This window comes from Spodoptera frugiperda, chromosome 4 (assembly GCF_023101765.2).
Source record: "Spodoptera frugiperda isolate SF20-4 chromosome 4, AGI-APGP_CSIRO_Sfru_2.0, whole genome shotgun sequence".
Taxonomy (NCBI): domain Eukaryota; kingdom Metazoa; phylum Arthropoda; class Insecta; order Lepidoptera; family Noctuidae; genus Spodoptera; species Spodoptera frugiperda.
In genome coordinates, this window is record NC_064215.1 from 5,513,811 (window position 1) to 5,532,605 (window position 18,795).

At 35.8% G+C, this 18,795-nt stretch overlaps 1 protein-coding gene across 3 annotated transcripts; it reads left to right on the forward strand.

Moving 5' to 3' along the window:
• Positions 1-65: 65 nt before the first annotated feature.
• Positions 66-18,561, forward strand: LOC118272707 (nucleoprotein TPR). 3 transcript variants are annotated; one of them, XM_035589353.2, is made up of 14 exons: positions 66-303; positions 2,749-7,635; positions 8,165-8,352; positions 8,550-8,639; positions 8,831-8,966; positions 10,391-10,695; positions 10,967-11,095; positions 11,177-11,281; positions 11,716-11,848; positions 12,115-12,214; positions 13,111-13,271; positions 13,767-13,867; positions 16,138-16,270; positions 16,992-18,561. In XM_035589353.2, the coding sequence occupies exons 1-14, from the start codon at positions 126-128 to the stop codon at positions 17,072-17,074; spliced, it is 6,729 nt and encodes a 2,242-aa protein (XP_035445246.2). In that variant the 5' UTR covers positions 66-125; the 3' UTR covers positions 17,075-18,561. The 3 variants fall into 3 exon arrangements, with proteins under 3 accessions (XP_035445246.2, XP_035445245.2, XP_035445244.2); XM_035589352.2 differs by having other exon boundaries at positions 67-303; positions 8,159-8,352; positions 16,141-16,270; XM_035589351.2 differs by having other exon boundaries at positions 68-303; positions 8,159-8,352.
• Positions 18,562-18,795: the final 234 nt, after the last annotated feature.

The window sequence follows — 18,795 nt, forward strand, 5'->3', positions numbered from 1 at the left end:
GACCAGAAACTAAAGCTAATATATTGGTGTAGCCAGCCTTTTGCCATTTTGTATACTGCCGTCTTCTTTGCGCCCACGGCCCATTTTATTATATCTGTGCTGTGTGTAGTGATTATCGGTCGAAGATGGAGGCCGCTGAATCTGAAGCCGGTGTAAAAACTCACTTGAATAATGTGTTATCAGACGAGGAAATTGCTAATTTACCCAGTCCCATTACAGAAAAGATCAATGCTTACATCGATAAAACATTTGAAGAATATTTAACATCTAAAGCTCTTCATGAAACCAATAAGTCCCAGATAGGTAAGTGAACCGGTGTTTTCTGACGCTTTCACCAATGCTGCATTTTTAATTGCAACGGAACATATGAGATTTTTATATTTCGTTATTTTTTTATCAGTTTTGTACTGACTGACATCCAAAACTTTTGAAAACATGTGTTTTTAAATCATATTTACTTTGTGTACTTACCCACACTTCTGCTTTGTCGTCATTGTTTTTACAATTTTAACTCATAACCTTATTTAAGAATTATTAGCACTAAATGTTTTGTTTTTATTACAAAGTTGATTCTTTTGAACCTGGAGTCTCTTCAGGGTATTATTGAACGTTTTATTTAAGTATCGCATTGCATTTTCAACGTTAAATTTACTCCCGATAGTACCAAAAGTGTTAAAATAAGAAAGTCAATTATCTGTACTTTAACAAATCCATGCCCTTTTTAGCAATTTCTTATATCAAGAACTTTTGCTAATGTTGAAAATGAATAAAAGTTGTTTAAATGTTGTTTAAATTTGTCTAAAACCTACTTAGGCAATCTAGAATATCTGGATACAATTAATAATGGAGGGACCAACATTTTCTTGATCAAGGACCACTTGTTATATTATTGTTATTAGGTTAGTTTTCAATATTATTATTTTCATGTCATCACATTAAGATTTCATGGGGTTTTTCATGTGAATCCTCTCAGTTGTTTCCTTTGATGCAAGTAAATTCAAGCTTCAAGCTTTAATCATGGTATTTATTGGACAGAGTAGTTGAGATTCAGCTATGGTAGTTGGGTGCAGTGTGTAATATTTAACACAAAAACCGCATGAAGGATTTCTGCACTTCTGACAATCGGAATTGCGGTTAGCTAATTTTTTTCCTCTCATATTAAAATTGTTCTGTCGCTTCTAAATTTTTCAAACCAATTGGATTTTTTCTTATGTACATAACATTTTTGTAAATGAACTGAGAATATCATAGTTATATATGAGGCACTGTAAGAATATTTATAGTTTTAAAATCCTCTAAAGTGTCCAATAAATACCAGTGATTCAAGCTTCAAGCTTTAATCATGGTATTTATTGGACAGAGTAGTTGCCTTCTCTACTATGGACAAGTGGTTGGAAACTATTGCTCTACTCTCTGAATCTGAATTTTGTTTTGATCATTCAGTGATTTTAGCTAATATATTATAACCATGGCTTGTGGAACAATTTAACCAAATAGCCTTTCAAGTTACCTATGTAAGGCCTGTAAGCATAATATTTGATAGTAGTAAACAATATGATAGTAGACAACTAGTCAAATTCAATATTTTTATCAGTCTGTGAAAACAATATTTTTGTATAAATAGTTAAATAAGGAAACTCCTCAACAGTTGACAATAATTACTTTGTGTTTGAGATTGCTTCTACGGTGTTTTGACTAAATGGTGCTTTGTCCTGCACCTGACCCCTCTGGTTGTTTCGGTGCGCCATCCCACCGGGATCAGAGAGTGTACCTGTGTGCGTGCACACTTGTGCACTATAATGTCTCATGGATTGTCGGTTAGTCTAGTTACATTGCCACCATGATTGAAATCGATCAGGGATATTTATTTTTAGTAGTTAGTGACACAAGCTCTTAAAAAAATATAACTTAATGATCATATTATCATAATATATGTACATGGATATAATCTGTAATTGTAAACAGATTAATGTTTGAACCTAATGAGGTTTTAAAGAATAGTTTTGTATTGGATTTGTGGCACTGCATGTGAAATTGTATGTTTGTAAACGCTCCACGACACAGGAGAGAATTCTAATGTGGGGCAACGGTTTATATACAACGTGTGTCCAAAATACCCATATCATCAAGAAGTGATGAATACAGGTGAATAGAATCGCTACACAAAGATTCACTTAAAATACGTTCATAAAAAAATTAGTACCAAATACTTGGTTCGCATAGTTCTTGATTTCAAATCATACAAACGTGTCACAACACTACAGGGATCTAGTATTACGAAACATTTCTTCTGTCAATCTGAGCGCCTAGTACCTGTCTACCTAATTTTAAATCGCACGCTGGCGTGATTTGAGAAATTCATAACTTCGTTCCATGAAAACATGAGTTTAAAAAACCCTTCCGGTATCGTTTGTTATGTTATCTAGAAAGTGCAATTGATATGTGGACCCCCTTTTTGTTACACGTTGTATATATATATACTGACTTCTGACCTATCAGTGAGTGGGTAGTACATAATAATATGCATATATCAGTGTCACAATATATCTATGAGGGCTATTTAGGAATTTCACCTATTGTTGATAGAACATTGGTCCATAACATCACTTGACTTTTTCTCTTCATATCAAATATATATATATCAAACTCTTCAGAAAGCTCCCAGTTTAAATACCTGCCATATTGTTAGAAAATTCCATGTGTGTGCCTGAGCCAAAGTCAACTTTAATTTTAATATTAATGTTTTAGGTGATCGGGTATCATCACTGGAAGCCCAGATCCTTGAAGTGACGGCGAAATATGACGATGCTGTAAAGAAGCTTTCAACATCTGATGAAACTATCACAGAACTTACACAACAGGTTGAATCTTTAAATACCGAATTAGAAAAAGCGCGTGATAAAATAACACGCCTTGAAAATGAAATTATTTCTTTCAAAAGCTCAAGAGACGCTGCTGTTGACGAAAGAAATGACTTGACAAGAATATTACAAAGGCGAGATGCCGAAATTGAAAGACTAACTTCTAGTGAGGCTGCATTGTCTCAACAATTACGTGCAGCGATTGATGCCAAATGTGAAGCCTTAGCACTAAATGATGAAATACAAAGCAAAGAACTTACACTGCAATATCGTGAAAAACGTATTGAACAGGAAAGAACTTTACTTAATTCACAAATTGCTGGCTTGACTGAAGAAGTTAATCGTCTGACATCTGAACTGCAAACTGTAAGATTAAACAACACCAGTCGTTCAGTGAACTTGGAAACTCAATTAGCTGAAAAAATCGAGGAACTGAATGCTGCCAATGAGACTATTACTCAGTTAAATGAGGTAAAGAAAAATTTGAACAACAGAGCTGAAAGTCTCACTCAACGTTTAATGGAACAAAGAGAAATAGAAAATAAAATGACAGAAAATTACAAAAAAGAGTTGGAGGCCAAAACTAAATTAGCTGACTTATTTAAAACCATGCATGATGACGCTGAAGCAAAAACCTTGGAGATGACTGAAGGAATTGCAGAATTACAAAAATTATTGAATGAAGCCACTGAGAAATATGGGGAACTGGAAACAAAATACAAACAAGCTGAGTTGGACCATGAAGAATTAATGGATAAGAAAAATGAAATAATTAGTTCATTAAAGAATGAATTGGAACATGCAAATGATTTATTAAAAGCTGCTAATGCTCAAAGTCTTGACATGGCTTTAAGTGACTTGGCTCCATCAGCAGCAACTGCAAGTAAACTGTTGAAATCAGGAATGTCTCTTACACAAATATATTCCCAATTGGTGAAAGTTTCGGATGAGCTAGCTCAAGAAAAGGAAGATAATAGACGTCTCAATGTCACCATTAACACCATTGTTCAAGAATTGGAGGAAAAAGCTCCTTTACTGCAAAAACAAAAAATGGAATATGAAGAAGCATTAGAAAGCAACACAGCTCTGTCTCAGCAAATTGATTCCCTAGTCATTGAATGTAATAGACTTCGAGATGATTACAATGAATCATCTAAAATAGCAAACCACTACAGTCGTGAAAATACAAAATTGAAAGGTGAATTGGCGGATTTAGGAAGACAAGTTTGTTTCTTGTTGAAAGAAATTGAACACAATCGTGGAGGTCTTTTACCTAATGGTGACCATGATTCATCACAAACTGCTTCTAATACGACAAATTCATCTGATTTAAGTTCATCAAGAATTATATCTAAAACATTGGTGACATTTTCAGATATTCAAGAATTACAATCAAATAATCAAAAACTTTTGCGTATGATACGCGAAATGACAGATAAGCAAGAAGAATTCGAACGCCATAAGGAACAATTTGAGAGTGGTGAATTGCAAAATAAGATAGAATCCTTGAAAAATAGAGTTGTTGAGCTCACTGAAGCTCAAGATCGTCAAACGAAAATGGTCAATGGCCTTATCAGACAAAGAGACATGTTTAAGAAACTGTATCATGATCATATGAAAGGCAAACGCCATGAGTTATCTGCATCTGAGATCACAGAGTTAGAAAAAAGTGGAATTTACTCAATGGAAACCACACCTGAAAAAGTTAGCAAGACTCCTGTTCCGGAGACATCTTCATTTGAAATTAAATACAAAGAAACAGAGAAACAATTGGAATTATTAAAGGAAGAATACAAAACTTACAAAGAGGAAAAAGTAACTAATGAAAGAATGCTATTTGAACAGATTGATAGCATGAGGCAAGAAATAGGTAAATTGACTGCTGCCAACAGTAAATGTGCTTCGACATCCGAGTACAATAATGAAAGACTTAAAATTCTGCAAACCAATATTACAACTTATAAAAAGCAAATTTCGTCTTTAGAAGAAAAGAATAAAGCTTATAATGCTACCATAGCTAAGCAGGAAGTCTCATTGCAACATTTAAGAGATGAGGCTTTAAATGCTCAGAGTAAACTTGCAGCTGCTGAAATACAACTAGAAAACTTGAAACTAGAATTTAAATTACTTAAAGATGCTGAGCTGCGTATACAAACAGAAAAAGAAATGTTAACCAGAGAAAGACAAGGCCAATCTTTACTTCTGAAAAATTTGGAACTAATCAAAGCTAGTTTAGAACGCGTAGAAGCAGAGAATCGAGCAAAAATTGAGACAAGGTTAGATGAAGCTACCAGGGAATGTTCAGCTTTAAGAAGAAGGCTACAGGAAGAACAAGATCGATTTAGAGAATTGGCAGCTCATCTAGAACGGCAGACGAATACAGCAAAAGAAAGAATGCAGGAAGAAAAGGATGCTGCAGATAATTTAAGAAAAGAAATTACCGAAATGAGACAAGAGTTATTAGAGAAAAATAAGTCAAACGAAGAATTAACTAAAAAGCTCAAAGTTGCTCTATCTCCCAACACTGATGGATCATATGACACAGTTAAAAAAATAAGGGATTTAGAAAATAAATTGTCAGACAAACAAGGAGAAGTCCAGTCACTCCAGGAACAACTGAATGTAGCAAAAGAACATATAAAACAATATTGTGATATATCAGAAAGCGCAGAAAAGGAATTAAAAGCTCTTCATACTGAATATGAAGCTTATAAAACTGAAACTGATGCTAAGTTGGCGGATTATACCAGTAAATTGCAGAATTTGGAAGATAAGTGTTCAGAGCTAGAGGCTGAGTTATCACTACATGCCAATGGAGAACATTCCAATAGTAACACTGCATTGAAGAACGAATTAGCCAATATCAAGGAAGAATTGAATAATTCCATAAATAATACTAATAGTTACCGCTCGGAACTTGAATCTGCACGTGCTGAAATAACTAAGCTCTCAGAAGCACTACAGAATGCAGAAGAAAAATACACTCATGAAATGATTTTACATTCAAGTGATATTCAAGCCCTGTCTCATGTTAAAGAAGAATTACTACGAGCACAAAATCAATTAAATGAACTAACTGCTTTGAAACAGCGTGCTGTAGAAGATTTAGAAACGGAAAAGAAGTCATGGTCAGATAGACAAAACATATTAATGAGTGAAAATAGCCAACTTACTGAGCGATTGAAAGACTTAAATGACCAAAATGCTCTGTTACATGACCAAATACAAGCTTTGGGCACACAGCTGTCAGTTACTCATGCATCTCGCACAGATAGTTTTAATGAGTCTGCAAATGATTCCAATATTAATGTTTCAGTAAGTGAAGAAGATGGAAAATCGTCTGAGCAATTATTCCAAATTGTGAAGTACTTAAGGAAAGAAAAAGATATTGCTATGGCTAAATTTGACATCCTACAAGCTGAAACTATGCGACTAAAATCGCAATTAGAAATAGCAGAGAAACAGCTTGATGAAACAAAATTAACTCTAGCAGCCGAAAGAGAAAAATCTGAAGTGAGTATGGTGACTGTGAATAGACAGTCAGATATATTAAGAAAAGTTGAAACTTTGAATGCTCTGACTGACAGTAACAGAATATTAAGAGAAGAGCGCGATATATTGTCTGCTCGCGTCGAAGAGCTGGCAGCAATCGCAAAATCAACGGAGTCTCAATTAGCACCATTGCAAGAGAAAATTTCTGACCTTTCATCCAAAAATGAAACTTTACAATCTGAAAACAATGCTTTGAAGGCAGATTGTGCAAGATGGAGAACTAGAGTAAATGCCTTGGTTGAACGTGCTAACAAAACCAGTCCTGAAGATTGGAAACGCCTTCAAAATGAAAGAGAGACTCTTGCTAAAATGTTAACAAATGAAAAAGAAAATGTCAGAAAACTTAATGAAGAACTTGGGGCTATTAAAGTAGAAAAGTCTAAAATAGAGGAACAATATTCCTTATTATCAAGACAGCAAAATATTTTAGCAGAAGAAAACAAAAAGCTTAATGAAGAATTACATACTCTTAAGGATGATATGGCTAGAGTTACTGAAGAAGTTACAAAACTTAAAGCAGAACATTCTGCAATTGTCGCCGCCAATGCTAAACTAACTGAAGAACTATCTAATAAAGATGCTTCCTTGACTGACATCAGAAATAAAGAAAATCAGATCAGAAAAATCGCTAAAAAGTACAAAGCTCAGTATGAAGAATTAGTAAAAACAACAGAGGAAGAGAAGAAAAAGAATGAAGGTGATGTTGCAGCTGCAGACGCTGCAATGACAGAAAGCAATAAGAAATTCGAAGAACACATAGCTGAACTTCAAGCAAAACTTGAAACTGAAAAGGCAAACACAGATAAATTAAAACAAGAGCTAGAAACTCTCAGGTCTGCAAATCTTGAAAAAGAAGAAAAATCTAAACAAGTTTTAAAGCAAGCTAAAAGCAAAATTGTTCAACTGACTGAACTTAAAAATACCTTAAGCCGCGAATTAGATGAGTCTCGGAATAAAATCGGTGCGATTGAGCAAAGTACTCGGGACGAACAAGATGTAAGACTAGCGCTTATAAAATCTCAATATGAAGGACGACTTTCACGATTAGAGAAAGAACGCAGTGAGGCCCAGGCAGAAAAAACTAGAGAGGTGGAAGCTTTACATCAGAAAGTCACTATGCTTCAGCGGCAACTAGCAAGTCAAGCATCAGCTTCTAAACAACAAGCCACTACTGAGAAAAGTACTACAGAACCACCAACTGCTAACATCAAACCTATGGCTGGTGAGTCATACTTTGCTATTTAATTATTTTGTAGGTATGTCTTTTATCAATTCCAGCATCACAGGGTCATTTGGGAGGTGTACGAAGGCCCAAAGCCAACTATGCAGAGGCCCATTAGACAACTTTGATTATTATTATTGCTCCTTCCACCATTTATGTGATGTTGATCTTGTAAGTTGAGTTTTAAAGAACTCTATTTTAAAACTACTTACAATGTCTTAGTTTATACTTAATTATGTGGTCATTCCTTATGATTTTTGGTACAAAGACAAGTACATATTAAATGTAACACATACTTGTCATTACTTGTGCTCTGGGACCCATTAATTATTTGGTGTTGTGTTAAATTATAACATCCATTTTACCCCAGAGTGTGCAATATCCATATTTTAATATCTAAAAACTCATACTGAATTCGCTCTAGTGATCACTCAACCAACAAGGCAGTCTATGGTCCTATCCTAACTGTTAAAGCTATGTAATGTGTGTATGTATTTATATATTATACGAAAACTAATATCAGGTGTAGCACAGCAAAGTGTAACTGCAAGTCGACGTGGGGGCGAGACTCCTCTGGCATCAATTCGTCCAATGGCACAAGTGGGACCGACAGCGCCACATGACGCTCACACAACAGAGTACATGCCTGCATCCTCGTCGCGACCGCTTCCTCGAGCTGCCTTAGCAGCATCCACGGCACCTCCAGAGTCGACACAGGTCAGTACCATTCGGCTTTATAAATATCTCTCTGTTGCATACAATAAATTAAATCAATAATTGACTAGCATTGTTAACTAAACCATGTTTGCTTGAATTCTATCGAAATCTATCGAAATGTGGAACCATGAGATAACAAATATAATCATTACTAATAAAATATGCGTAAATTCTAAAAAAAAAAAATATTTTTTCAGGATATGGATACCAGCGAAGCTGGCATGGGTAGTTCTGGTTCTAGTGACAGTACAGCACAACCTTCGACACATTCCCAAGTACCACAACAAGTATGTAGTATTCTCTAATTTGTAATATTAATAAATTCTTGCTTATGACGTGTATTTTGAAAAATCAAAGCAATTTAGTATACCCAGAGACAGACACGGAAAGTTTCGTGAATAATTTAAAATTAGTGTATATTTACATAGTTACAGCTTTTACGAACAATTTATTAATACAAATACACTTATTCCAAAAGGCTGTGGCAATGGTTATGCCACGCATCGAACAACCCAGCGGCACTGCGTCTGGCAGCTTGACAGGCGTACCTGCAGCCAGCTCGGCTGCCGCGTCCAGTGTCGCAACGCCAGCTGCATCAGCACCTCCAATATCAGGTATTTGTAACTACGGTATATAATATTATAGCTAAATTATAGCTGTTACGTGGGAAAGACGGAGACAACTCGACTGGAGTGTCTCACATAAAACCTGCGTGAAATGCTTAGCTTCTGCCCCTGATACGCTTTTCAAATATGTGAGATCACATAGGACCACAGTCCTATGAATTGAAATAAACAAACAAAATAATAATTTTAAGACCGATAAAAACAGTGACACGTACAATACCGTCAACGTAACTTGGCGCGTCTGAAGTTAGGCTTTACGAACTTTCGCGCAGGTACATTCGTGTATTCTATTACTGCAATATTATTTTTTATAAACCTAATGTACTAATAAAAATTCCCTTATCAGTGACGAGGTACAAATATACCAAATATTAAACTAAACAAACTTAAACACTAAACAAAAACTAAGCTACTGAGAGTAGCAGCGCGACAATCGCCGCGTCGTGTCTCGCGGAATGCTGCTCATGAATATGAGCCTCTAGCATGACTTGAAACTAGTCGAGTTCCTCGTCAAACAATTACGTAGTAAGCCGATAACATAATAATTAATACGAAAAGTTTTGTAACCGACTGCACTCAAGACAGAGATAGTGACATTAACACAACGCCGATGCTAACGTGTGACAGAGACATAGTTCCGGGTACCGAATATTGCCGAATAAGCACGAAGATTCACGAAGTAACCAAAAAGAGATGTGCAAGTGGCGTGCGTGAGGGTGTTGTTAAATAGATTTTGTTGAAATCGATTACTACGAAACAAATTACTTATCACACAAAAATATATTTATGTTCAAGTTATATTGATGTTTTAAATTTTCTTAAACAGTCGTTAATGATAATTGATATTCAAGTAAATCATAACTTTCAATTGAGAAAATACTTTCTTTTAGTTTTATTTTCATGTCGAAATATCATTTATTAATGACAAAATTAACTATATTTGTAAACCTTATTTCGTTTAATATATCATATAAAAAACAATAAACTCTAAATAAAAATATCGATTGCAATATTTGATCGATAAAGGGTCTATTGTATTTAGACATGGTCAATCTCTAGCCTAGATCACCGCCCCCCGCACATCGCCTCATGCCACCATTTGGTTCTAAAAAAGACTTATTATACAGCCTTCTGCACGAAGTTCAGACGCGCCAAGTTACGTTGACGGTATTGTATAACGGATCAGAATGTTGTTACAAATATACGATATTATTTTACCTTCATAACCTTTGAAATCATTTGATTGGTCTTTTTTACACGATTTGCCCTATTTAAGGCTCGTGTTTTTACCCCATAGTTAGAAAGGAATGTACGACATGTACGTATCTGTTGAATGTATTTGCATCCCTTTTCTTAACGTTTTATTGTAAAGTTGAGACGCAAATTGAATGAAGGTTGTATGTTGTTAACAGGGACGACTGCAGGCCCGTCAACGTCTTGCCCGGTGTCGCAAGCGTCAGGTAGCGTGAGCACGTCCCACGCGCCGCCCGGCGTGAGCACTTCGGCAGCGGCGGCGGGCGTGAGCACGTCTCACGCGGCGCCCGGCGTCAGCACGTCGCACGCGGCGCCCGGCGTCAGTACTTCGCACCCGCCGCCCGGCGTCAGTACGTCCCACGCGCCGCCCGGCGTCAGTACGTCGCACGCGCCGCCAGACGCACGCCCCCCTAAGCGTCGCCTTCAACAACGCCCGCTTGCTTCTAAGAGAACTCGGGTGCAAGTAAGTGTTTTCGTTGTTTACTCAATGCATCGGGTTTTTGTGTTTGGTTGATCGACGTTGTATGGATCATTATTCTTTATACAATTGTACTTTTACATAGAATCACAAATCTGAGAGAATTAAGTATCTAAAAAAATATTTATTTATTAGCTTTCTTAATTTTCTTCTTACTTGTTTCCTTCTTGGTTTCTTGCTAACAGTAAATTTTCAAACCTCTTCCATATTCGACCCTACAATGCTCTCTTTTTTAAGGCGGTTTTGTTTGGTTCAGGGTTTTGAACGGTCTGTGGAAGTAGAATACCAAGTACCAACATCTTCCCGCTGCGATCAAGATGACGAAGGTGTCATCGTCGTTGATTCGGAGGAAGACGATGAACGATGCACTGGCACGATGTACAGGGTAAAGTTTAGGCTATACATTCGATAAATTTTCTGGAGAAATGTAAATTAGAAATAATATCTTACTATCACCATTAATTAGGAGGGAGAGGAAGAGGAGGAAGACATGGAAGAGGAACAAGAAGTGGAGGCCGGTGAGGAAGAGGAGGAGGTTGAAGGAGACGACAGTGAGAATACTACAAGACAGGTATATTGAATAAATAGAAATATATTTTTCATACATTATTCTGTGGATTTATCACCAGATAAAAATATTGAAAGATTGAATATTAAAATCGAATCTTTTATTTTTTGGTCTAATTTAATATATTGGTGATTTGGAAATTAACACTAAAAGTTAAATATCTTATTGACTATTCGTTTCTGCTTATTTACTTTGTAAAACACACTATAGTGAGAAAGATACATAAATCACGTCTTTAATTCCTCAAAAGGTTATAGAAAAGTACATATTGTACCCTACCTGATATCAGCGGGCAGCTCGACTCTTGAGATTAGGAGGGATGTGCAGCGTTTGGGAAACTATACGCCAACATATCTTAGTGCCTCAAAACGAAAAACCTTTTCGTTATTAGTATTGACATATATTTGTATACGAGTGTTTGTTCTGTGGCGATGCAGGAGTCGCCGGCGCAGTCCCCCGAGGCCGGCGAGGAGGCGGAGGAAGGCGCGGCCGGCGCGGCGCGGGCCGAGGCCGACAGCGAGCCCGCGCCCGCCATCCAGCAGATCGAAGCCATCAGCAGCGGCACTGAGCGTTCGTATCTACACCACTTCTACATCTCTGTGTTTCACTACTTTCTTATATATAAAAAAACCGACACAAGAAATTGTGGCTTGAAACACAAATTGTTGTTTTGGCTTTAATTGGCTTTAACTTTCTTGGAGCTAGCTAAGACTGGCTCGAACTTCATGTGGTGACTACATCAACATACCCTAAACGTTCCACAACAATAATTATAACAAAGAAGAACACATAATGGTAGTTTGATGTGTTATTAATAAATTTTATTTTGTGTTTAGAAAGTGGAGCGCTGTCTTTGGGAGGTAACAATGGTGACGACGGAGACGACAGCATAGTACCGTCCACACCTACCCTCTACGTACCACGACGCAATGACGGGTAAGATCGTTATCTTTTTATGCACATCTCTCTTAATGAAATGAATGCTTACTGTCATAAATACTATGACCATCAAATCTTTGTGGCAATCAAACCTTTGATGTAAAGTGCAAATTACTTAAAATAAGAATATCAATTCAATTCTACCTATAATTCTAATTTAAACACCATAATATAAATGAAAGGTATAATCCACTTCAGTTTTTTGGCGCGAATGATAAATAGAAATGAAATATTGTATACTAAAAAATATTATAATTTATTAATGTTTTTGACCTAACCAATTGTACCGTCACATGTTATAAGTGCCTTTTTAAATATTTCTACATCACTTTCTAATGAATAAAAAATTTAATAATATTTTTATTGTTTATTGGATTTACACTTATAAACACTTTAAAGCATTATTTATTCTAACTGACTGACTACTGACATAGGTGTATACCATATTCAGGATAAGATAAGCTGTGTAGAGCAATTCCAAATATTTTATAATATGCAGGTTGAATCACATCGTAATTGTTCCCACACCATAATCTGCATTGCGTCATGTAACATGAGGCAAGGTTAAATCTAGTGCCGTAATGACAAAAAATTGACAAAATCAAGGTAGCGGAACTAAGTATTATTGTGAAATCATAGTGAAGTCATTGAAATATTTTACTATAGAGATTTGTACTTTGTCGTATTTTTTATTTATCGAAAATGTATGGTTTGTTGCATTGACGGTAGCTTATTAATTGGGTTGGGCCTTTGAATATTTCTTCAGTTAAAATATTTAGTTTTCCTATGTAGATAATTACAAAAAACAAAATACAATATGACGCCATAGGTACATGAATTGCTATATCGTACAAAGATCGTTAAAAATGAATGTTTTTATTTTGACGTTGCAGGTTCGGCGAGGCGGTGGTGTCGCCGGTGGGCGGCGGCGCGGGCGCGGCGCGGTTCACGTTCGCGGAGGCGCACGCGGCGCTGCAGCAGCACCACGACACGCACGCCGACCTGGCCGCCGCGCTGCCGCCCGCGCCGCTCGCCGCGCCCGCGCTCGACGCACGTCAGTACCGCTGCCTCTCCTTCTTTTACTCTCTTTACCACGACCAAAATATTGCTACATTTTGCTCATTTTTAGATACATTTTGTCTAACATTATGAGCAAAACTCGTGCAGTTTCTTTTAATTTGGTGATATGAATCCAGTTGAACTGTATTCATAAATAAACCTGAGTAATCATTAGCAGTTAATTTATTATACTATCAATAGCAACAAAGTTTTCGACTCGCCTAATGGTAAGCGGACGCCGCAGTTTAAGCACATTAGCAACACCAGAGGTTTACACATGCATAATGAGCCATGTACGAAACTGTTTGAGTGCAACTTTCGAAAAATGGTGTCGCCATCAAACAATAGATTGAGCATCCGGAACTCGCACCAGGCGTGAGACCAGACGATAAAGTACCATTCAAATTAATGCTTCATTTAACAATGTGACAAATCCGAACTTTACAGTGTTTAAATAGTATGTGTCACTAAAAAAATGCGCATTTTAAAGGTCCAGAAGGTGGTGAAACCAGAGACTGGGAGGAGTCAAGAGCTGAGGAGGAAGCAACCGCCGTCAGTTCACAGGGTAGTGAGCCATCTTCACCACATCAAGTAAGTTTACTTTAAAAATATTATTGATATCTGGCTACTTGGCTACTAATATTCAATTTTTTTTTTCTGATAGGTACTAATATTGATGAAATGGTAATGTGGTACTAATATTGATGAAATGGTAATGTTTTTGACCAATCGTCTGATGTGCTATTTAAATAAATAGCTGTAAAAGCCTATTTAGCCCCACCTACTTCAAATATCAAACGTCATTACAATATCCATATTGTTGATATTTGAATTAGTTTCACTAGAGTGCCTTATGCAGATTACCTACACCCGCTTGTGTTGGTAAGATCTTTTTTTTTTGCTTGATATTGGTTTATAGACTACAGTTACCCACCAAATTTCTCTCTCCCAGTCTGTACCCTTCAAAGCTGTCTCTTTTCTCTCTCCCAATCAGAACGCCGAACGCGCTCTCGTTTTATTTTCTTTCAACGTAAAGCAAACTCATACTAGGGGTACTTTGACTGCACGGTTGGCGCGGTGGCTAGGTAACTGGCTGCCGTGCAACGTGTGACGGGTTCGATTCCCGCGCGGAGTAACTCTTTTTCTGATCCAAAGATTATTGTTCCGGGTCTGGGTGTTATATGTATGTGTACATGTACGAGTATGTTTGTAAATGCAACCACGACACAGGAGAAAATCCTAATGTGGGGTGGTCTTAATAGTTTCCGAATAAAGTGGCTGTGACATAAGTACGGTACAGACAGACAACGAATTTATAAGGCTTCCTATTTTTGCCATTTGGCAACGGAACCTTAATTATGTATATCCCTTGAACCTTGAATCATTTTCTAAATTCCTATTTATTCGAATATACTGCTACATAATATGTAGTAGTATATTAAAATGTAATGTTGTGTGCAATATGCATTCTGATGTAATCGTCGTAATAAGCTGTGTGAACAGTACATAGTCACGCGATCGTAGTGTTCACTAATGATTAGCTGCTAGCATTGAAGAGTTCCGGTTTTACTACGAAAGTATTTATAAAATCACATAGTAGATCTTCCCGACAATATCTATAATTTTAAGACTCTGCTACCTGCGCGCGGACCAATCTACCAATAGTATGATTACATTGGAGAGGTACCAACTTGTCTTGCATGCATGCATGCATGTGGGTGCAGATTTGAAACCTTACACGTACCAATCTGACTTATACATACCTAGTTATATATACTTTTTAATATTATTTAGACACGCACCACTGACATAATTTAAAGGAAAACAGGATTTTTATATAATCTGTGTTCTCTCTATGTGAGAAGGTACCTATGCTCGGCAATGGGTACTTTAGGCTGATGATGATTTTTGTCTTAATTTTCAACATGTTTAATCTATTTTATAATGCCAGCCCTCATTGAGCAAACATGGTGATTAATGTTCAAACCATTTCCAGGTGAGAAGAACCTTTGCTTAACTCATAGGCTGTTAATATTTAATAACATACCATTATAATTTTTATTTGTTTCTTAAATTACTATCCCATCTAATATGTTACTTGAGTGATGTCCACATAATTATGTATCATACTTAAATTATATATTTAGTAACTTTAAGTTACACACAACACATTACGTTACCTTAAGTTACATGCAATACATACAAATAAACCTAACTATAACTACTACTAAACTAAGATGCCCAATATTTTTATGTTCAACGCAAAATTCCATGACCTGCTTTAGTGAAAGTTAAACAAGCAATAGGAAACGAAATAAAACGGCTTCTACCTCACAAGGCGATATAGAAAAAGTATTTGTTTTTCACAAATAGATGACTGAGCAAAACTAATTGATTTGAAAAAAAGTGATTGTGTCTCGTCACACTTCTAATGTGTATTTATTACTCTGTTTACATTTAGTAACATCTATAGAATGTGTAAGTAGTACAGGAACCAGCAATAGTTCAAAATCCTACCTTAAATAATTTAGGTTGGTGTTTCAACTTGACGAGTTACAATTAAACGCAGATAACAAACCAGTTTATATTATTAACATGCATGCATACCTACAATCTAAAAATGTAGTCATTTCGGAACAATATACCTACTTTCCTCCCCTATCTAAAGTAGTTCATGAGTATCCGTTTGTTTATTTTTCCTTCAGTAAAATCTACGTTAAAAATATTTAAGGAACAGTGAGTAAAATTACCGTGTGCGATGTAGGATTTTATGATGTCATCCCTTGATTTCTTCATCGATTCGTCTATGTGCGACACCTGTCATCTAAATCAAATATATTCATGAGAATGTAATTTTAAAGCAGGTAGCTGAGGAAGGGCGTGAAGCTGAAGCAAGTGCTCCGACGGGCGTGGCGCGTCGTTCTCACACCCAGCAACACGCACACTCCCCTCATTCCCCACACTCGCAAAATCAGCGATGGATGCGCGCTGCAGGTACTGTTTCCTTAGACCTTTGGCATACTTAAAGAAGATTTAATCTTGCTTGGAAGTAGACAGCGGCAAGCGACTTTGTTTTATAGTATGTACCGATTAATATTTATTATTATTAAATATGTAGGTATTATATTGCATACTTATGTTAACTACAAAGGATATTGTATAGTATCCTGAGACTGAGAAATTACAGGCTGCTGAATAATTTTTTGATGTTTCTTCTATTAAGACTTAATCAAGGTTCCCTATTTTTGTCTAAGTGAGACCCTTACACATGCACCAGTTGCCGTCTAAACGGCGAATTCCTTCGCGGCGAGTGATGGCAGTATTATTAAAGTGTCTACTAAAGAAGACGTCGTCGTATGTAATTTAAGAGAGAGAAGGATAACTTACCTTGCTAGAAAAGTTTAGACTCCTGTAATGTTAGCGGACGAATAACGAATGCGCTCCTGCCCTCGCTGCTATATCGTTTAGGGCCCGTAACTGTGAACGAGTTCATAAAGTCAATACATGACCGTAAAATGACATTTGCGTCAAAACCGCATGTATTAGATATCACGGATGACCGTACCGTGTGAAAGCTGTACATGTCTTACATACATTTCTACTTTACGCGGGGCCGTGTGCATGTGAAAAGGGCCTAACAACAGCGAAGTTGACTTCATTAATGTCATATATTTACTACCTTTCAGCTGTTTAAATATGAATGTATATTCCTCAGACAGCGAAAGCGGTACACGTGGCCGAGGCATGCGTTCCCGTGGTCGGCCTTCAAGAAGATCCCACAATTATAATAGGTTCTAACTTTTTAAGTATAGCTATAAGACAAAAAATCCTATTACATCAAAATATTTTCAATTCTTAATGAGTAATTCCCTTAATCAAAAGAACAAACAAATGTTTCCATTTCAATGCGGTTTGTGATATTTATTTACTTCATTTAATTTTTTGTACTTTACCAACTAATATTATAAGCTGAGATATACATATGCTTATTAATTTATATGTTATATATACTAACAAGTATATAAATTAATAAGCATAGGTATATCAAGTAAACCATAAATATAAGTATATGTTAATATATTTTTGTTTAACAGGAACATTTGCCATACTATGTGTAACATTCTTTGTCATTATTGCTTTACATTAATATAATCGTGTCCTTGAAGTCTCCTTGCTTTTACGTATACATACATACAAATAAAAGATAAAACGAATAGCAGTTTAAATATATTAATTGGCTGGCAACCAAAATAATTCATTTATTTTTTGTTTGTATGTTTACATTTAGGGCAATATTATACTGCAATGAACCTGTCGTATTGTATACAAAATACATAAAGGTATTAAATAAAGTATATTAATACGGAAATTGATTATATGATTGACATTCCGACATCCCATGTTTTGAAATGACTTCATAGCATCAAATATTTGATTTGCGTATTTTCTACCTGTATTTATTATGTGTTATATTACAAATATATAATGTACACCATTTTGATGAAAATTTGAAGTAAATAAATGATCATACTATAGTATAATAGATTTTAATAAAAATAAACATATTCATGTTTAGGTATAGTTAATATGGGCTTAGAAAATATTCTTAAAATGAAAAGCAATTAAATGTAAAAAAGACAAATTGTTGCGACATTATTTGCCTAGATGTATGTAAAGAAATTTTGCTACTACAATAAAAAGCCAATCAACTTGTCTATGTAATATTATTTTCTAAAGTGAATAACACGATTTTGACTTCTGTGTTGAGTTCTGAAACCGGCGGAAAATATTTGTACAATTGGTTGATATATACTCTTATTATTTACATTTAAATAAATTATTAACCAAAACGTCAATTTTGCAACATCATTCTTACAGACATTATTTTGTTGTGCATGTAAAGTCCAAGTAAACTTAAAAGTATTAATTCAATTTAATCATTTATATGTAATCATTAATGTTACAATTGTCGTAACGTTACGGGAATAAGGATAATAGTTTGCGTTTTTCTAGAAGTAGTCGCAAATTATTATTATTCAGTACTATTAAATATGACCTTAAATTTTAAAAGGAATGTTGTAGTCACAAGATATTGACGTTAGATATTCTGTAGGTAGATCCTTTAAAAGTTGTTCTACTTCCTAAATGACATGAAAATGTTGGAGTGTTATCCATTCATTAATCTATTCCCTATTTCTATTGGGTCAGTCATCTTAAGAACATTTCCAATTATTTCTATTTGTAAAATTTATAAAACTGATAATAAAGGTAAAGTTAAAAAATAACGAGTTTTGGTTTTTACTTACCTGATTTTATTTATTTTTCTGTATATAACACCAGTAAAGTGACCCATCGCGATCTTGTGTTCGACTGCGACGGTGAACTCTCGTGTCCGGCAGGGGTTCAAAATATGGTGCGGAGCAGAGGGGAATAAACCGTTTCCTACTTCTTCGAAGCAGTCATGTTAGCTAAGGAAGAGACGGAGCGCGTGAGGGAACGATCCTCCTCAAACTGTCGCC